Raw genomic sequence first — 18,720 nt, 5'->3', positions numbered from 1 at the left:
TGGAGGAGACTCTGGAGAGTCCCATTGACTGCAAAAAGATCAAACCTATCCATTCTGAAGGAAATCAGAGCCCTAAGTGCTCACTGGAAGGACAGATCCTGAAGCTGAGGCTCCAGTACTTTGGCCACCTCATGAGAAGAGAAGACTCCCTGGAAAAGACCCTGATGTTGGGAAAGATGGAGGGCACAAGGAGAAGGGGACGACAGAGGATGAGATGGTTGGACAGTGTTATAGAAGCTACCAACATGAATTTGACGAAACTCTGGGAGGCAGTGGAAGACAGGAGTGCCTGGCGTGCTCTGGTCCATGGGGTCACAAAGAGTCGGACACAACTCAACGACTAAACAACAATAATGCTCCTATAGAGCGCTGCGAACTTCATTCTCTCGTTGTCTCTGACCACACTCGTTTTAATAGCTGTTTCAATTTAACAAACTTTTAACACGCTTTAGAAGACTCCTGTACTATTCTTATGAAGAGAAAGGTTAAGTGGAGAGAAGCAAATGTGTTGATGTGTACGTCTGCTCATGGGAACATTGCCAAAAGAGGGCCTACTCCATCTCCATGTCTGCTTATGATCATCTCTGTCTGCCAGTCATGGCTGCTGTAGCCCTACTCTTCTCTGCATCAAGCTTGCACAATGATAATGTAAATTACCCTGACTCGTTGTCTTGAATATTGTTTCTGTTTGTTTGTTTTCGTATGCAAAAACTAAAAAAAAAAGCTTTAAAAAAAGGAAAGAACGTCTGCTCATTCTTGTATTTTGTCTCTCTTGAAAGTGGGAAACACTTTACTAATCATTGTGAGGGAAGTAGGAAATGTACATAAAGAAGGTGTGAACAGAAATGAGGCACACCTCCATAAATAACCTCTAAATTGCTCTTTTTGGTGAGAATACACACTACCCTAGTAAAATTCAGATGAACAAACTGTTCAGAGATAAGGGTAGTAGTGGCGTTTTTTTTAAAGGGAGTTTTAAATCCAGCATTTCTTGCCCCTCCTCAGGGTGCTACCATACCAAACAAAGTGTGGAATTGCTCTGGTTCATTCATTCACTCTTTGTGAGGCACCCACTTGGCATTATTATCAGAACATTCTTTTCCTGCCCTGCCTTCCGTCTTTTCTCAGCTCACAGCAAGTCTTGCCTTTTTCCAGATGGGCAGCACAGTCGTCTCAGGCATAGATGCCCTTAGTGCTACTATTTAATCCTTTTACAAGGGTGTGACAGAGGAAGGCAATGTATCAGGCGGATGAATGTATTGTAGCTTGGTCCAAATTTGCTATAATGGTTGCAGTAGGCACCGTTTTAATTCCCCCTTTAATTAGAACTTTAGAACCACAGCATTCTTTTAACCTAAGTTGTATTTAAGTAATATTTTTAGCATCTTGAAAATATTACAGCCAGGAAAGCATTTTAGCACTAAATCAAAAATTGATCTTAAAAATTAAACAGAATAAGAAGTGAGTAGTAAGGCCTTAAGCAGAGGAATGGTGCTCAGTGTAAAGCTTATCTTGAATGTGTGTGCTGAGCTGAGTTGGATCTTTCCAGCTAATGTCACACCAACTGGTGGGATGAACATACAGAAAAAGGGCACTATCCCCGTTTGTGTGCAAAGACAATTACAATTCTACTTGCAAACATACAGCAGAAGAGCAATGATTAATAGTTCTAGGAGCTACCTGTCCAGAAGCTAGGTTAGTAGAGTCTTTTCATTCTTTTCCATTAGAAAGGTCAGTGTGATCTCTTGGCAAACTAAACATACCACAAAAGCTCGCAAACTGAGGTTGTCCATGTATTTAAAAGCCTTGCGTAAACTAAACTTTTAACAGTTTGTGGTTAGATGATACGGCATGTACCCAAACTGTATGGGCTGTATGGCTCGGTGACCAAGGGCAAGCTGCCTTCCGCTTTTGAGAGCAGAACTGTGGTCTTTCATTAGTTGAAAGTTGAGTTGAAACAAATTTTCCAGCGAGTGTGAGTTCCACAGGGCTTTTAGCGAAGATTTCTGATGTGGTAATGGTTGTTTTGATGTGGGCACCTGTTCATAACAAACGGAAATACATCTTCCTACTTACTTTGAACAGGCCACACAACATTTATCATATGGCAACAATTCAGTCACTAATGACCTGAGGCTAAACTAACTAATTAGTCTTTCATGTATTTTCTCATGATGCTGTCATTTTGAGACAAATGTAATGTCACACTCAGGGTGACTGAAAGAAGGTTTGTGGAGTTATTGTGACCAGTGTACTATTGTCATTTGTATCTATGAGGAAGTCTTTCTCTTGCCCTCAATAATAAGTATTGTACACTGACCACTGAACAACTTAGTGCGTTTTCTGAGACGTGATAGCTTTATTTTGATGTATTTGTTATTCTCTTAATTCTTGTGCTACTTCGGTCCTTTAAAGTTCTTTTGCTTATTACATCATCTCAACTCATGAGTTTTTAAAACTTCCTTCCACTGAATCTGTTAATGTCTAGGCCTACTCTCTGCAGGTTCTGTTGTTGTCCTCACTCTTTTCAGGAAAAGTTGGGCACCTTTCATACTGGAGCCCCTCTTTTGAATTGCTTATTTAGTAGATGAGTGTAATTTATTAAATGGTTGAAGCCAAAAATAAGAGAGACTGCTTTGCTAATGTTACACATCCTGTGCCACCTCAGGGTCCCCCCCCTTGCTTCAATTCACTCCCAAATTCCATCAAATGTTTTGTTTCTTTTGCTGCCTTTTTAAACCATAGACCTAGATAATAATAATTTTAATTTTATTATTTGTACCCAGCCCATCTTACTGGGTTGCCCCCGGAGCTGGACCTCAGTGTCTGGGCTGAACGATGGGGGTGGAGACGCTCCTTCAGGTATACTGGGTTGAGGCCATTTAGGGCTTTAAAGGTCAGCACCAACACTTCCTGGATGATCACGGAGGAGCTTAATTCAGATTTAGGCATTATGCTTGCCATATTTCAGCAGTTCTCCTGAATTCATGTAGGCCAAAAAGTGTGGAGGAGGGAGGGATACACCCACTTCAGACCTTCTTACATTGAGAGGAAGGTCTGAAGGTGAATTCTAAGTGTGCTGAAGTGGGTGTATCCCTCCCTCCTCCACACTTTTTGGCCTACATGAATTCAGGAGAACTGCTGAAATACAAAAAACTGCTTTTTGTAAGAGGTACAAGGAAGTCCTTATGCCGTGATTGGCATAACCTGCTAACTCTGATATAAGGCAGCATTCTTGACCACACTTAGAATCCCCTCCTGTGGTCAAGAATGCTGCCTTATATCAGAGTTAGCAGGTTATGCCAATCACGGCATAAGGACTTCCTTGTACCTCTTACAAACAGGAACCCAAAGGAACACGTATGTAGGCAGGATCCTTGTATTTGTCCCTTCGGTAAACGTCTTTCAACAACACATCAATTGGAACGTACCTGCAGTGGCTGTTATTGACTGTGTGAGAGTTGCAAGGAACAAAAGCAGCTCATGGGAAGAGAACTGTGTCTGTGTGTAGTGAGTGTATACCTATGAGCCCCAACTGTAATTAGAGGGAAATTATGTACAGTAGCTATGTTATAAATAGTGCCCACTATAATAAATGTAGGGGTTTGATTTGAGCTTTCATGCCATGTTTAGATCCAGATATATTCACTGAAAAAGAAAAGCTGCAATCAAGAGGCCTTCCTCTATCAGATTTTAAAAGAAATACCCTATTTATGTTTTCAAATAATTTTTTTCATCCCAGGTGTGTTTATCATTGACCCATGTTAAGGATCTGTATATATTTTTTACTCTTTAGGGTTTTTGCGTGGACTTGTGGAGTTAACCCACTGAGTGATTTGAAGCTAACTACTTGAAGCTAAGAATTGGATGGGGTGAGGTTTTGTTTTTTGGTGTTTTTTGCTCTTTAGGGTTTTTCCATGGACTTGTGGAGTTAACCCACTGAGTGATTTGAAGCTAACTACTGTAGTAACGTGTCTTCTTAACCAAGCTAAGAATTGGATGGGGTGAGGTTTTGTTTTTTGGTTTTTTTGCGGCTGCTGCTGTTGTTTAATTATGTGTTGCCATAGTTGACGGTGATCTTGGAACAGTTCTGCTTTGCAGTCATCCCAAACCACTTTCCTCAGACCCTAATCTGTGCTACTGTGTACAGGAGAAATTGTACATCTCCCAGCAAACATAAATTGGCATCGAATTCTTGTAGCTGTTAAAAATGTTAAGCACTCGCATAACATGGAAAACTGCTGTTTGCAAATTGTGCTATCAAATGGAAATCAAAATTTTGCTGGCAGTGACATAGATTTGCAAGTTTCACTTGATACAAGCATGCCCTGGAGAACACATTGTAAAAATAAGATTGTGGCTCTACAGCTGCCTGCAATCCGCTCCTTGCTGAATCTACACTCATTGTGACTTCATTAGGATACATTTAGCTTCATTAAAAGATGTTTCCTTGCAGCATTTCCTTATGATCAGAGGTTAGCGGGGAGTTGATAATGCACTCAGCCAAGAACTAAGGAACTGGCTGTCTGAAAATGCACAGTTGGAAGCAAGAACCCAGGTGCAAGAATCCAAGTCCCTAGTGAACAGTCCCTGTAAGAACCACACTGTGTTGGTAGCAAACACTAAGGACTATTTTGAAATGCTAAAAGTCAGGACTGGGGAGCAAATGTAGAAATAAAGGTTGCCAAATTGCATGTTTGGGCTCAGCTCGACCATACAAGAAGTAAATGGCATTAGCAGTGAAGTCACAGACCTTCCCTGAAGTGTTCACGGTGCGGCTGAGTAGATTTGAAGCTCTGCAGTGAAAAGAAATGCAATGTGTAGTCTTCAGGCTGTTAGTATTTGAAGAGCGGCATATTTATTATATTACAGAAATGTGTGTGGCTGGAAATAATGTTACCTGTGGGTAGAGTGGATTGTGTAGGACCCCAGTGGCCAGTTTTCTGTCTGTCTCTTCTTACATTCTTTGTTTATTTGAACAAGTGCACAGTAACAGAACCAGAAACACTTGGTCTTAAGAGGGCAGAAAAGGAACAGCCCCTTCACTGATGCATTTTGAGTGATATTATTATTATTATTATTATTATTATTATTATTATTATTATTATTATGAAGTATTAAGGGGCTCAAAAGTTGTGTGAACATTCAGAGAAGATAATGCACATTAGAAACAGGAAAAGAGGACCAAATAGAGCTGCAGTCTAGGCCATGTGAAGCAACAATTTCACCAGTTTTAAGCAAGGTAAATGTCAACACAGTTGCACCTTCTGCATTTTAATCTCCTCGGGACTTTGTTCTCATGTAAATGTAAACAAGCGTCTTGCCCCTGTTATCAAAGGGGCCCATTTTGAACCTAGAAATGCCAGTACCGTCTTGCTTCCTTGGGAGAATTAGCAAGAACCAACAACGGTTAATGTCAATGAATATAGTGTTTGTTTACATAACATGGTGTGTACACTGAGTAAAATGGCTTTGCTGCTTGAAGCCACAGTACAGAAATATAAAATAAGAAAATGGTTAGTAGCCACAATTTACACAGGCTACCCAAACTCAGGAGTGGCTTTAAATGGAGTGGGAACCAGGGAACCAGCAGAGTTGTCACACCAGCCTAAACCCATCAGGGGGAAAAGCAGTAATGCAATTTACCTGAGGTTTGAATAATGGGCGGGTTGAAAGAAAGTGAGATTAGGGAAATAGGAAACTGAAAGTAGGAGGGTGAAGCAAGATGCTAATAATTACCTGTCCAAGGAAGTTAGAGTAAGAGAAGCACTTTCCTGAGTGACCTGTGATGGCCCATCATTAGTAATAATAATAATAATAATAATAATAATAATAATAATAATAATAATAATAATAATAATAATAATTAATAATTAATAATAATTTATTATTTATACCCCACCCATCTGCTGGGTTTCCCCAGCCACTCTGGGTGGCTTCCAACTGAATATTAAAAACAATACAGCATCAAACATTAAAAACTTCCCTAAAGAGGGCTGCCTTCAGTTGTCTTTTAAAAGTAAAATACTTGTTTATTGCTTTGACATCTGCTGGGAGGGCATTCCATAGGGCAGGCGCCACTACCGAGAAGGCCCTCTGCCTGGTTCCCTGTAACCTTACTTCTCGCAATGAGGGAACCGCCAGAAGGCCCTCGGCGCTGGATCTCAGTGTCCGGGCTGAACGATGGGGATGGAGACACTCCTTCAGGTACACTGGACCGAGGCCGTTTAGGGCTTTAAAGGTCAGCACCAACACTTTGAATTGTGCTCGGAAACGTACTGGGAGCCAATGCAGATCTCTCAGGACCGGTGTTATGTGGTCCCGGCGGCCACTCCCAGTCACCAGTCTAGCTGCCGCATTCTGGCAGTGAGCTTAGAGTTCCTGACAGCTTTTCAGTGAGTGAGTGGTGGGTCCCTTACAGTTTGCAAATACAGCTATCTACCTCTGCTTACTCAAAATTTACCTGACAGGATCAGGGCAGGGCAGTATGAGCGATAAGGTGGCTTTTGAGCCAAAGCACAGTGCTCATCCTGGGTTCCTTAGAACCCTTCTACTAGAGTCCCAAAATAGAAAAGGCTTTCCTTTTGGGTTAACACAGGCTTTCTGCAAGGTTCCTGACAAATCCTGAAGAGAATAACAAACACTGCTGAGAAAAGGCTTGCTGCTGCAGGCATCCACTGAGTTAGAGTAGGCTTGAAGAAAAGAGAGGTATGGCACAGCCTTCTAGAGAATTTGAAAATGCTCAACAGTTTGGGTATTAACACAATGTCCAGTTACAGGAAAGATACTTCCTGAAGAGTGGTATTCTATACAAGGATTATGGGACTAGATGAAAAGGGTCACTGAACGCTAAGTAATTCAGATACTGAATTGTTACCAGACATTAATAGAAGTCTTCCATTACAGAGTGGCTGGGAGGTCACAGGGGGTCTCTGGCTAATCAAAACTCAGTTGTCCATTGTGAGGGGGTTTCCAAGGAAATGCAAATGTAGACTTAATCCAATTACTGGTGGAGGATGTTTGCCAGTGGAAGCCCTTGAGAGTTAATAGGAGTGTATTCTTTCACAGGACACTGCAGAGGTTCTGGGGACTAATTAGGTTGGCACTTACATTCTGTCCCATACCATAACTGCTTCTACCATAGAGTATTCTACTTAAACCAGTGTTGCTTTCTCTGTTAGATTGTAATTGAATCACACTTTTGCTCAAAGCGCAGCTAAACAGACACATAGTTTCAGGGCACGTGCAGAGTTGCAGCTGAATCAGGCTTCTCAGGAACATCTAAGCGCAGTACAGGTATGTACGCAGTATTGTAACAGAGCGTAGCAGTCAGGGCAGGGCTGAGGTGTCAAAAGCCACAGTGAGCAGCAGAAAATGATGTGAAGGTCATGGAGGGAGAAAGTAGACACTCTCTGAAGGCCAGCTGGAAAGGATTGGCAGACTAGAAGTGCCAATAACTGAATTTCAGAATTCTGACTTCTAGACAATAATGGTTGTGTTTATATCCATGCAGTTAAAGGCATTCAGAAAACCAGTAGTAAAACAATAGGATTCCTTGAGGCAATAGGCAGTAGAGCTCTGATTTGTATGTGTGGTGGTGGTGGTGATTGTTTAAAGGACAGGTTTCAGCCTGCAGTGTGACCTTGCAGCAGGAGAGGAGATAACTACAACTCCAGAGAACAAGAAGTAATGCAGAGCCATGATCTCTGAAGATTTCATAGGATTTCCTTACCCAGGCACTGCAGATAATAAAACCATATTGCCCTTTATTAAACTGTAGCCCCAAAGCTGAGTGCGTTCTCTTCAGACCCCAAGAGTGCTTGTGAGAAGCCTCATAAATGAAGAGAAATTAGATTTCTAATCTTATGATAGCTAGTTTGGCAGAAACCGAGGATTTGTTGTAGTGGATTATACCACCGGGCTTCCTTCTCTAGAGTCTTGGGCTTGGGAATTGCTAGTACCTGAAGTATCAGAACAGGAAAACAGCAATTACGTATATAATGTTGCATTGGAAGGAGGGGTGTCAGAGAGAGGGAGAGGGAGAGAGATTGAGATTCATTCTTCCTATTGTGCCAGTATAGTCATAATATACCATTTTAATAGTGTTTGCACCATTAATATAATAACTAGAGGAGAGGCCTTAGCTCTGCAATAGAGGGCATGGAGAAGGTCCCAGGTTTAGTCCCCAGCATCTTCATCTAGGGCTGGGAAAGACCCTTGCCTGAATCCCGGAGAGCTACTGCCAGTTAGTGTAGGCAAGTTAGAGTTGGATGGTATAAAGCAGCTTTCTATTTTACTAATTATTATGCTGTACGTAGACTCAATATTTTAAGAAGTGTAAGAGTAATTTGTGCTTCCATGTAGGAGAGTTCTATCATGTTACAGGGAACCAGGCAGAGGGCCTTCTCGGTAGTGGCACCTGTCCTGTGGAACGCTCTCCCACCAGATGTCAAACAGAAAAACAACTACCAGACTTTTAGAAGACATCTGAAGGCAGCCCTGTTTAGGGAAGCTTTTAATGTTTAACAGACTATTGTATTTTAGTATTTTGTTGGAAACCACCTGGAGTGGCTGGGGAAACCCAGCTAGATGGGCGGGGTATAAATGATGATGATGATGATGATGATAATAATAATAATAATAATAATAATAATAATAATAATAATAATAATAATAATAATAATTTATTAATGTGGTGTAGAGAGAAATAGGAGCAGAACCCATCTCTCTGACATGCTAACTTTCTTTGTGCACGTATAATGTTTTCAGGTGAACCAGGCAAGTTCAAGCAGGTTATTGTGCTTCTGTGGGCATATGGCAAAGAAACCTACTCACTCCATTTGGAAATGAATAATGATCCTACTAGGCAACTCACTGTGTTTTACGCTGTTTTCACAAATCAGCTTTTATCTAGCCACGCTTTTGTTATCTTGAGTTTTAAACTACTTGAGATGGGATATATTTAACTTTAAAATTAACTTGAGCTAAGTTAAAGGACTGCTAACTAGTTGGAAGTTTTCACCAACTTTCCCCATGATTGCTAATAGTAATGATTAATATTAACAATAACAAGATGATCCCTGTTCAAAAGATCTCATCACCAGGAAGAAAAACAAAACAAAAAACAAAGAATAGGCCTCATGCTCATTTGTTCACTTTTCTCTTCCACTTATTGTAGGGAGATATTTAATTATTGAATGGAGAAATCCTATGGAGATTTTTCCTGATCGAGCAAGTGATTTATCTCTCATGGTCAGAGAAGTCCAGCAATTAATCATGGGTATCTCCTGGTTTGGCCATACAGCTTGGAAGGCCAGGAAAGGACTGTGTATATGAACTTGGGCTTCCATGCTCAATTCATAGGTACAATCTGGGGCACGTTTCTGTGTGGGGTGGGAATATATATTTTCAGAGGGCCTTCGTTTTAAAGTGGAAGGCAACCCCATGGGTCTGTGGAACTGACTGTAATAGGAACAGTATATATAGGAAAAGTACAAAATTCTGGAATGAGAGTGACTTGCCTGAATTTTTCAGTGTAGCAGCTGTTGGCATCTGAAGGCCTTAGGCAATATTCTGCATTGCTTGCTCTCTCTCTCTCTCTCTCTCTCTCTCTCTCTCTCTCTCTCTCTCGATTTTAAGGCCTTTAGTATTTCTCTTGTTGACAGGCGTTTGTTTTCAAGAGTTGGAAGAAGGGAAAGGGAGACCCCTTTAATGGGGGTTAAATGTTTAAAGAAAACCATGAGGGTCTGGTTTATTCTGGTGTTTTGTAAGGCATTTCAGTCAGTCTTCATTCACCACAAAAGTAACAGTATCAGCTTTGGGCAAAGCAAGCCTATTTGCAGGCACTACAGAAGTATTAGGAGTGTTGTTGCCCTTGAATCACAAAGGAGAACAGATCTTTACTGCAGCTTTTCATCTACAGTGTTTATAAAAATGTATACATTGGGGATACATTGGAATGGGCAATTTTCACCAGAGCCGTTCTCCAAAATTGATCCTACTGCTGTCGGCTCCTTCTCTCCCTGCTTCTTCCTCTTGTCAGCTGAAGTGGCTGCATCTCTGCCTCCTGTTACATTTAATACTGATGCTGGCTTCAGTCTCCCATTACAGAAAAAGTATTTGACAGTGAAGGGGAAAAGGAAAGAGACCTAGAAAATAAGGACCTAGTTGCAGCTTTGAAGTTCTCTAATACACATCACCATAGAAACACCTTGGGCTATGTAAATTTTTCATGAAGAAAACACCCCAATCTTCCCTTATCTAGGAAATGAGGTCTGACCCACAGGTAGTCTGGTGTGACACAGATACTTCTGATGCTTTCGCTTAGAAGTTTTGGGAGCTACTCAGGGATACTGTGAACTTCCCCTCCATTCTTCTAAATTTGTACTATGCCAGTCTTCAGTGTGTTGTCTTCTGCTGACCCTTTCTCTGTGTGGAAGAGAGCACCACCCTGTGTCCCATGGAGCTGTGGTCTGTGTGTTTCCTTGGCTGTGGGATTAGCCCCTCTATGGTAAGGTTCTCCAGCACACAAGCCTGGCTGGAACAAGAAGCGGAAGCTGCTGTCTGAATAAAGGTAATCATATAGCACATTTTAGGTCCCCTACCAGCTGCTGCCATCAAGCTGAAATGGGGGTGAGAGAAGCACTAATCGATGACCCCCTGCTTACCCTGGGGGTACTGCTTCTCAGTAAGGGGTAGGAGCACTTCATCACTTCTGCCAAAGGGATTACTGTATAGTACAGATCAGGTCACTGGTGTGTGCTGTGAAGAGGAAAATGTTGTAGATGGTTTCAAAAGTCCTGCATGACTAAACAAGCTTAAATTTCATTTGTGAAAATGAAGTTCTCCATTCCTACGAGCCCCAGCCAGCATGACCAACTCCTGTTCAACCTGAAGGCAGGCACGCTAACATTTTATGTGTAAAACACACTCATATCCCTATACTGGATCAGACGGATTCTGTGCAACATTTGATCATCCCATCTCTGATGAATTGCAGTTGAACTTGGGACAGATAAGCAAAATTTATTGGGATCATTGAGCAGCTTCCATATTGGGAGGAATGGAGATACTATTGCTTGGGATAACAATGCCAACCTAATGCAAAAATGTCAGTTTACCAATAGAATTTTGTTAAACATCTATTCTGCCTTTTCACATGTGACTTCATGCATCACATTTTTTAATGTGGGAACCTACAGATCAGACAAATAAAGAAGAAAAATGTCTAGGTGCTAGAAAGATGGTTTATGCCAGACCCAGCACAGTTTTGGCAGAAATTCTTCCTTTGGGACACCCCTCTAGCAGCAATTATCTAATACAAGTTACTTTATAGTGACTCCAAAATTCACCTAGAGTTGTTGTTTCTTCTTGTTCTCCTCCTGCTGCTCTCCCTTCGTTTCTTTGGTCTATCAATGGTGACATCTCCTTTTTTTGGTTGGTAAACTGAAGATACTTTTAAGTGTACCTCTGAAAAAGTGGGAAGAGTAACTGTGATAAATGTGCTTGCAAAACTCATATATTATACTGGTATGCTTGACAGGAATGTGTGATTGGCTGCCACTCCATTTAGTACACACTTAGTGGCAAACTTGAGTTTACCTCTGCATAATGCTGAAAATAACGCTCAGGCTCAGGACGAGGAAGCTGCCATGTGCACACATTTCTGACCGCATCCCACATGTGTTAAGAGTTTGCTTCAAGTGGACATTGAAGTATAAGGCATTTATTCCATCATTTTATCCTTTGGGAAATGATTGTTAACTATAAAGAGACACAGGAAGCTACCCTATATAGAATTGGACCACTGGTCAATCTAGCTCAATATTGTCTACACTGACTGGCAGTGACCTTCCAAGATGTCAGGCAGGGGTCTCTCCTAGCCCTATTTGGAGATGCTGTTGATTGAACCTGGGCAGTTTGGCATACCAAACATGTGCTCTACCACTGAGTTACAGCCCTTTAAAATCATTTTTAAAGTCACACCCAACATTTAAAAATATTATGGTATTAGTGACCTTTTGCAGCCAAAATCAAGCTGTTCTTGGGTTGCTGCCCCCCCCCCTTTCACAGACCATACAGGAATAAGTCTCCCTTAGTATGGTTTGCTGTAATGTCTCCCTACAATGCTTGTTGAAAAGTTGATTTTGTACTATTTGCTTTAGCACTGTTTGGCCAGGAGTTATTATATGGCTCAAGTACTGGCAGAGTTGAAAGCCATGTCTGTTTGGGCAGAGAATAAAAAAAGAAAATGGTGTTTTACTCTTAGCCAAGCAACTTAAGCTTGAAAACCAACACTTGCTTCTCTGAATGTGTTATCAGTCAATATTAGTTAATGCAGCTTGGACATTGTGCCTGCTGAATGATAATGGCAATGAAACCCCTCTGTAATGTTTGCCTCCTTATATTGTCCTTTAATCAGTATCCTTTGGCTTTTTCTAGCAATATATTGTGTTCTTTTACACCTAATCTCTTTAATAAGGTTCTTCCATTTTTATTGCCCTCTAATTTTATTCTCTGTGGAAGGTGTGAACCTACAGCTTTAGAAAATGAGGCTTTAGTATTTATGTAATAACTATAACAAATGAAGAATCATGAACTGTTTCGTTTTATGAATAATCTAGAGAGATCCCATTCTTCTTATTTTTTAAAAAAGAGTTCAAATGTCCCATTTTCTGAGCCAGCTATGAGCACTGTGATTTAAAGAATCAGTATTTACACAAAACAAATTTGTGTGGATGGAAGAACGGGTGGTGTAGTTCAAGCAGAATAACAGCTGTATGTGGCAGGCTAAGGGTGAATATAGTTACCACTTCCCAAGTAGTAATTTACTATTCTCCAATGGTTTGACTTCACCCCCAAAGGCACACTCCATTGTCCCTGAGACAGACAGATGCCAGCCAACTGCTACTACACAGTAAGCCGTTTTAATATAACACCTTTCCCAATGTTGTGGAGAGTATTACCACTCCCTTGGATTTCTGAACAGCTGCAGGAAAGTCTGGTAGAATTTTCCTCATTGTTCAGTAGAACCAGCTTGCTGAAAGGCCAATATATGAACACTGTAGTAGATTACCATTTGGTAAAGTGTTGCCTATAGTCATCCTAGCCTGAGATCGATGATGCACTGGAGATAGAGCATTTCCTTTGTAAATATGCCATCCATAGTACTTTCTGACTTTATCGCCTGTCATGCTGACATCTGACTGTACACAAACACACACACACACGCACACACATACTGTGGCTGTGAATAAATATAGTGTATGTCTGTTTCAAACAATGCTTTCTCTCTCTACCTGTATTCGCAGTCTACTGCAGAGAGAAAGCATTGCTTGAACCAGACTGTTGTCATGATCAAGTTATTGATTGCCAGCAAACATGCTGCATGTGTGGTGTGCTGTTGGGGGCTAATGACAGTCTTATCCTTGTTCTCCTAGAGGAGGGAGGAAATTGGCTCACCTGCCTGACCTGTAGACATTTAATTCCATCCAGGGCAGTAGCAAGAGGGGGGCAGGAGGTTAGGCAGGCAATGTGCAGCCAATTTCACATAATCCTTCCACCTCCTTGGGTAACTTATCTGTGCTGTTTAAAATGACAGCAACTCATATAAACGGGGAGCCGTTTTCTGTCTCTCTGTCAGCTTCAGCTCTGAACTGTGGCCAACAAGAACATTCGTCCCACCTCACCGGACCCCCTTCAGATAAATAATCACGATAATAAAGGCCAGACCTCAGAAGAAGTTACCACTTAAAGAATAGGCTGCCAAGCCAGTGTAGCCCCAAGAAGTATGGGAGACTCAGCGGCCCTTGACAACAAATGAGTGCGCTGGCTTCCTCATAAACACCTCAGTCTGAAGCCAGGAAGTTTATGGGTATGAGAGATGTTTATTGTCTTGTACTTACTCTGCTGCTGCTGGGTTATTGCTTAAGTCAAAATAATAATAATAAAAAGTGTGTGTGTGTGTGTGTGTGTGTTGCAGTTTATTTTTGTGAGCAGACTGAGCTCCCTGCAGTCTGTGTGGCTTCACTGTGAAGTCCTTAAATAATCTGCTTGCTAAGAAAAGAGAGAGAGGAAAACAGCTTGGCATTGGTCTGGCTGTATAATGTACGTCTAGCTAGAACAAGGATCACCCTATTAAGTAAAAAAAAACCTCCAGCACAGCTCCAGAAGGAATCATACTAGTGAAACAACTGGGTCTTCACCTTGAAGCTACTACTACTACTACTACACACACACACACACTCCCCTCCTTGACTATCTGTGTGGAGAAAGGCTGCTTTGAACTGTGGGGAGCTGGCTGCCATTTCCATGATCACATTTGCTGGAAACCGTGTGCTTGGTTAATAATAATAATAATAATAATAATAATAATAATAATAATAATAATAATTTATTTATACCCTGCCCATCTGGCTGAGTTTCCCCAGCCACTCTGGGCGGCTTCCAATCAAGTATTAAAAACAATACAGCATTAAATATTAAAAACTTCCCTAAACAGGGCTGCCTTCAGATGTCTTTTAAAAAGAAGATAGCTGCTTATTTCCTTCACATCTGAAGGGAGGGTGTTCCACAGGGCGGGCACCACTACCGAGAAGGCCCTCTGCCTGGTTCCCTGTAACCACACTTCTCGCAATGAGGGAACCGCCAGAAGGCCCTCGGCGCTGGATCTCAGTGTCCGGGCAGAACAATGGGGGTGGAGACGCTCCTTCAGGTATACAGGACAGAGGCCATTTAGGGCTTTAAAGGTCAGCACCAACACTTTGAATTGTGCTTGGAAACGTACTGGGAGCCAATGCAGATCTCTCAGGACCGGTGTTATGTGGTCCCGGCGGCCACTCCCAGTCACCAGTCTAGCTGCGGCATTCTAGATTAATTGCAGTTTCCGGGTCACCTTCAAAGGTAGCCCCACGTAGAGTGCATTGCAGTAGTCCAAGCGGGAGATAACCAGAGCATGCACCACTCTGGCAAGACAGTCCACAGGCAGGTAGGGTCTCAGCCTGCGAACCAGATGGAGCTGGTAGACAGCCGCCCTGGACACAAAATTAACCTGCGCCTCCATGGACAGCTGTGAGTCCAAAATGACTCCCAGGCTGTGCACCTGGTCCTTCAGAGGCACAGTTACCCCATTCAGGACCAGGGAGTCCCCCACACCTGCCCGCCCCTGTCCCCCAAAAACAGTACTTCTGTCTTGTCAGGATTCAACCTCAATCTGTTAGCTGCCATCCATCCTCCAACTGCCTCCAGGCACTCCCACAGGGCCTTCACTGCCCTCACTGGTTCTCATTTAAAAGAGAGGTAGAGCTGGGTATCATCTGCATACTGATGAACACCCAGCCCAAACCTCCTGATGATCTCTCCCAGCGGCTTCATATAGATATTAAAAAGCATGGGGGAGAGAACGGAACCTGAGGCATCCCACAAGTGAAAGCCCAGGGGCCTGAACACTCATCCCCCAACACTGTGTGCTGGTGTAATTGCACAGTCTTGTGGAAGAGTTTGCTAGTGTGAACTGGCCTTTTAGGGAGAAGTTTTTTTGCAGAGAATTAATGGCCAAACATGTCCCATTTTCAGCAAAAGGCTGTGGTAGAGAAGTAGGAAAGCAGCTGCTTACGAGGACAGAGCAGGGACTGATGGCTTCGATTTGCAGCAATACATACCTATACAGTAGTGTAATACATGTCTGCTCAGATGCAAGCACCATTGGGATCAATGGGACTTTCTTCCAGGTAAGTGTGCATAGGATTGTACCCTTAGATGGATTAACCAGAAATGTTTTTCTACCTGCAGAAGTTAGTTGAGCAGGGTAGTCAAAAGAGGCTATGGACTCTCCTTCCTAGTAGACAATCAGTTCTTTCTGAGGAGGCTTACAAGCCCAGGGTGTCCTGGAATTGCAAGTAGTTGGAGTGGACAATTTCAGGGTTCCTTCCAGCTTTAGGTTTGTCCTTTTACCTTCCTTCTCTTCCTCCTCACCCTCCTCATATATTCCAATTATCATTGTAAAGCCAACCTTGGGCAGGGGAAAAACAAGTTGTCTTGGGGAAATTGGAAGCATCACGCCTTCTGGCCAGTGGTGTAGCATGGGTTGCCAGCACCCAGGGTAAGGCAAGTATTGCATCCCCTTACTGGTGCCTCCATGTGGCACTGCTGCTGCCGCCGGACAGAGCTGCAGAGCAGCAGCAGGACATGTGTTCATGCCTCCTCAAGCTGGGGCACTGCCACCCCCCTAAGACTTGCTGTCCGGCCAAGGGACGCCACGCAGCTAAGGGATGCAAGGGACTCGACTCTCCCAGCTCCTCGGTATGCTGCTCAGGTGAGGTGGGTGGGTGGGATGGGAAGCACCTCTGGTCGGGGCGGCAGCTGCAGAGACATGCCCCTAATTTTTTTTGCACCCAGGGAAATCACCCTGGTACACTCTCCCCCCTGCCCCCCATGCTGTGCCTATTTTCTTTTAGTATACATATCATGACCCCCAGTTTCAGATGCCATTGTTGGTCTCTGTAAGAGTGTGCAGTGCCTTGTATGACTTTGCTTAGAGTGTGCTCTACTGATATGAAGAATCATCCCTTGAGATTGCATTCCCACCCACCCATCTCAGTCGTATTTTTTTGGCATTCACTTACAGGACAGTAGCAACAGGGAGACTTGACGTCATTGTTTAAAATGCTTGTCATTTTAAAAATACACTTTCCTCTCGTGTGGGGGGTCCTATTAAGAGCTTTATTGTATAGCAATAGGTGTTCTCCATAAATCACTGACTTGTTCTCTCTTCCCTTTCTCTCTTCCTTCACTCTGTTGCTCAGCCTGTGGATTTGGATGCCTGGGTAAGCTCCTGCTCTCCCCTGCATGCATATAATCTTCCCATTTGAATTAGCTGCTAGATAAAGTAAAGAAATAACAGAGTATCACGTCGTTACTACACATATACAATTGTCATTGCTGATGCAGGCCTTTATTTTTTGTCATTACAATTTAAAAAGATGTTACGCCAGAAAATCACATTTTATTCATAAAATATTTTCTGTAAGTTTTGAGGGGTATAGTGATACTTGCAGCTGCTGGTACCAAACTTGATAAGATGGGTTGACCAGCCAAACCTTCAGGTAACTGAATGGATGGAATATAAAGTTGTCTTGGTGGCTGGTTGTTCAGAACTCATTTGGTGCTCCCTTAAAGGTAAAGGTAAAGGTACCCCTGCCCGTTACGGGCCAGTCTTGACAGACTCTGGGGTTTGTGCGCCCATCTCACTCTATAGGCCGTGGGCCAGCGCTGTCCGGAGACACTTCCGGGTCACGTGGCCAGCGTGACAAAGCTGCATCTGGCGAGCCAGCGCAGCACATGGAACGCCGTTTACCTTCCCGCTGGTAAGCGGTACCTATTTATCTACTTGCACCCAGGGGTGCTTTCGAACTGCTAGGTTGGCAGGCGCTGGGACCGAGCAGCGGGAGCGCACCCCGCCGCGGGGATTCGAACCGCCGACCTTTCGATCGGCAAGCCCTAGGCGCTGAGGCTTTTACCCACAGCGCCACCCGCGTCCCTGTAGTAAAATCTTGCTTTTTCTTCTTTCTTTCAAAATGGTTTGGAGACCTAAATGAATTATGCTGATGGGAAATAGAGAAGACAAAGAACTTTAGAAAGACTTGGCAGGCCTGAGAAGCCTGGTGTAATAAGTGAGAAGTCTATCAAATACTACTGAAGGGCAGAAAGCAAACTAATGGAGTGTAATCCTTATTTGTAGTCCTCTGCCTTCTTTCAGCCTTGTGTGCCAAGAACCATATTCACTTTGTGTACCTTGCAAGTTTGGAATTTATTTAGCATCCTTTTTAAAAGACAGATTTCTAGCTCTCCTGATGCAGAGGACAGTCTGGTAACCCAGCAGACTGGTCTACAGACTGGGTCTAGTTTTGTACTGCTAGCTAGTCATTATTTTCTAAATGGGCCAGACGTAGCACAATATACTACTGACAAGCATTATTGCCAAGGGAAGATTTAAGAAACAGAAGAACAGATGGAACTAATCAAATGGGTGCTGTCTGTTGTGAGTACTCAGTAGTGATGAAGAGATATTCTGTACATGCTCAGTATAAAAATCAATAAATCAATAAATCAAGACTATAGTCAAAATAAAAAATTCCTTCCAGTAGCACCTTAAAGACCAACTAAGTTAGTTCTTGGTATGAGCTTTCATGTGCATGCACACTTCTTCAGATACACTGAAACAGAAGTTGCCAGACCCTTCTATATAGTGAGAAGGTGGGGAGGGGTATTACTCAGAAGGGTGGTGGGAATGGGAGATTGGCAGATAGCTGAGATAAGCCTGTTGACGACTCTTAACGACTGTAATAGGTCTTACAGGAAAAGGCAAGTGGTGAGAAGGTGAGAAATGGCTTAGTCATGTATAATGAGATAAGAATCCAATGTCTCTGTTCAGACCAGGTCTCAAGACTATAGTTTCATCATAATTTAATTGATTTACCCTGTGAGCAAATCCCATTCTATTATATACTGGTGGCTTTGTCTTTGATCATCCAACAAGCTCTGTTGACTTGGATCTTAAGATAACTTAACAGCAGGAATATTTCCCATCACCTCTTTCCTCCTGCAGCTACTTGTGTCCCCCCTTCAAAAAAAACAACAAAAAAAAAACCCCTTCTCTGGAGGGTTCAGAGCCTGTTCCTGAAGAATATGGGATGGAGTGTAGGAGGGTGCTGGGATAAGGGG

The 18,720-nt window shown here is 42.7% G+C and overlaps 1 protein-coding gene across 6 annotated transcripts in view; it reads left to right on the top strand.

Moving 5' to 3' along the window:
- CHCHD6 (coiled-coil-helix-coiled-coil-helix domain containing 6) overlaps positions 1-18,720 on the top strand; it is a 206,149-nt gene that overhangs the window by 51,250 nt on the left and 136,179 nt on the right. For 2 of the 6 annotated variants that reach the window (XM_081184354.1, XM_081184356.1), the window contains exon 5: positions 16,803-16,823. The exons of the other annotated variants lie outside the window; for them this stretch is intronic. In XM_081184354.1, the coding sequence (XP_081040480.1) occupies positions 16,803-16,823 (21 nt within the window). The remainder of the gene's footprint in view (positions 1-16,802; positions 16,824-18,720) is intronic. 6 annotated transcript variants of the gene reach the window in all.

Source organism: Podarcis bocagei (assembly GCF_964188305.1).
Source record: "Podarcis bocagei genome assembly, chromosome: 2".
Taxonomy (NCBI): domain Eukaryota; kingdom Metazoa; phylum Chordata; class Lepidosauria; order Squamata; family Lacertidae; genus Podarcis; species Podarcis bocagei.
The sequence above is the reverse complement of the archived record's forward strand: the minus strand, read 5'-3'. Positions and strand labels throughout refer to the sequence as shown.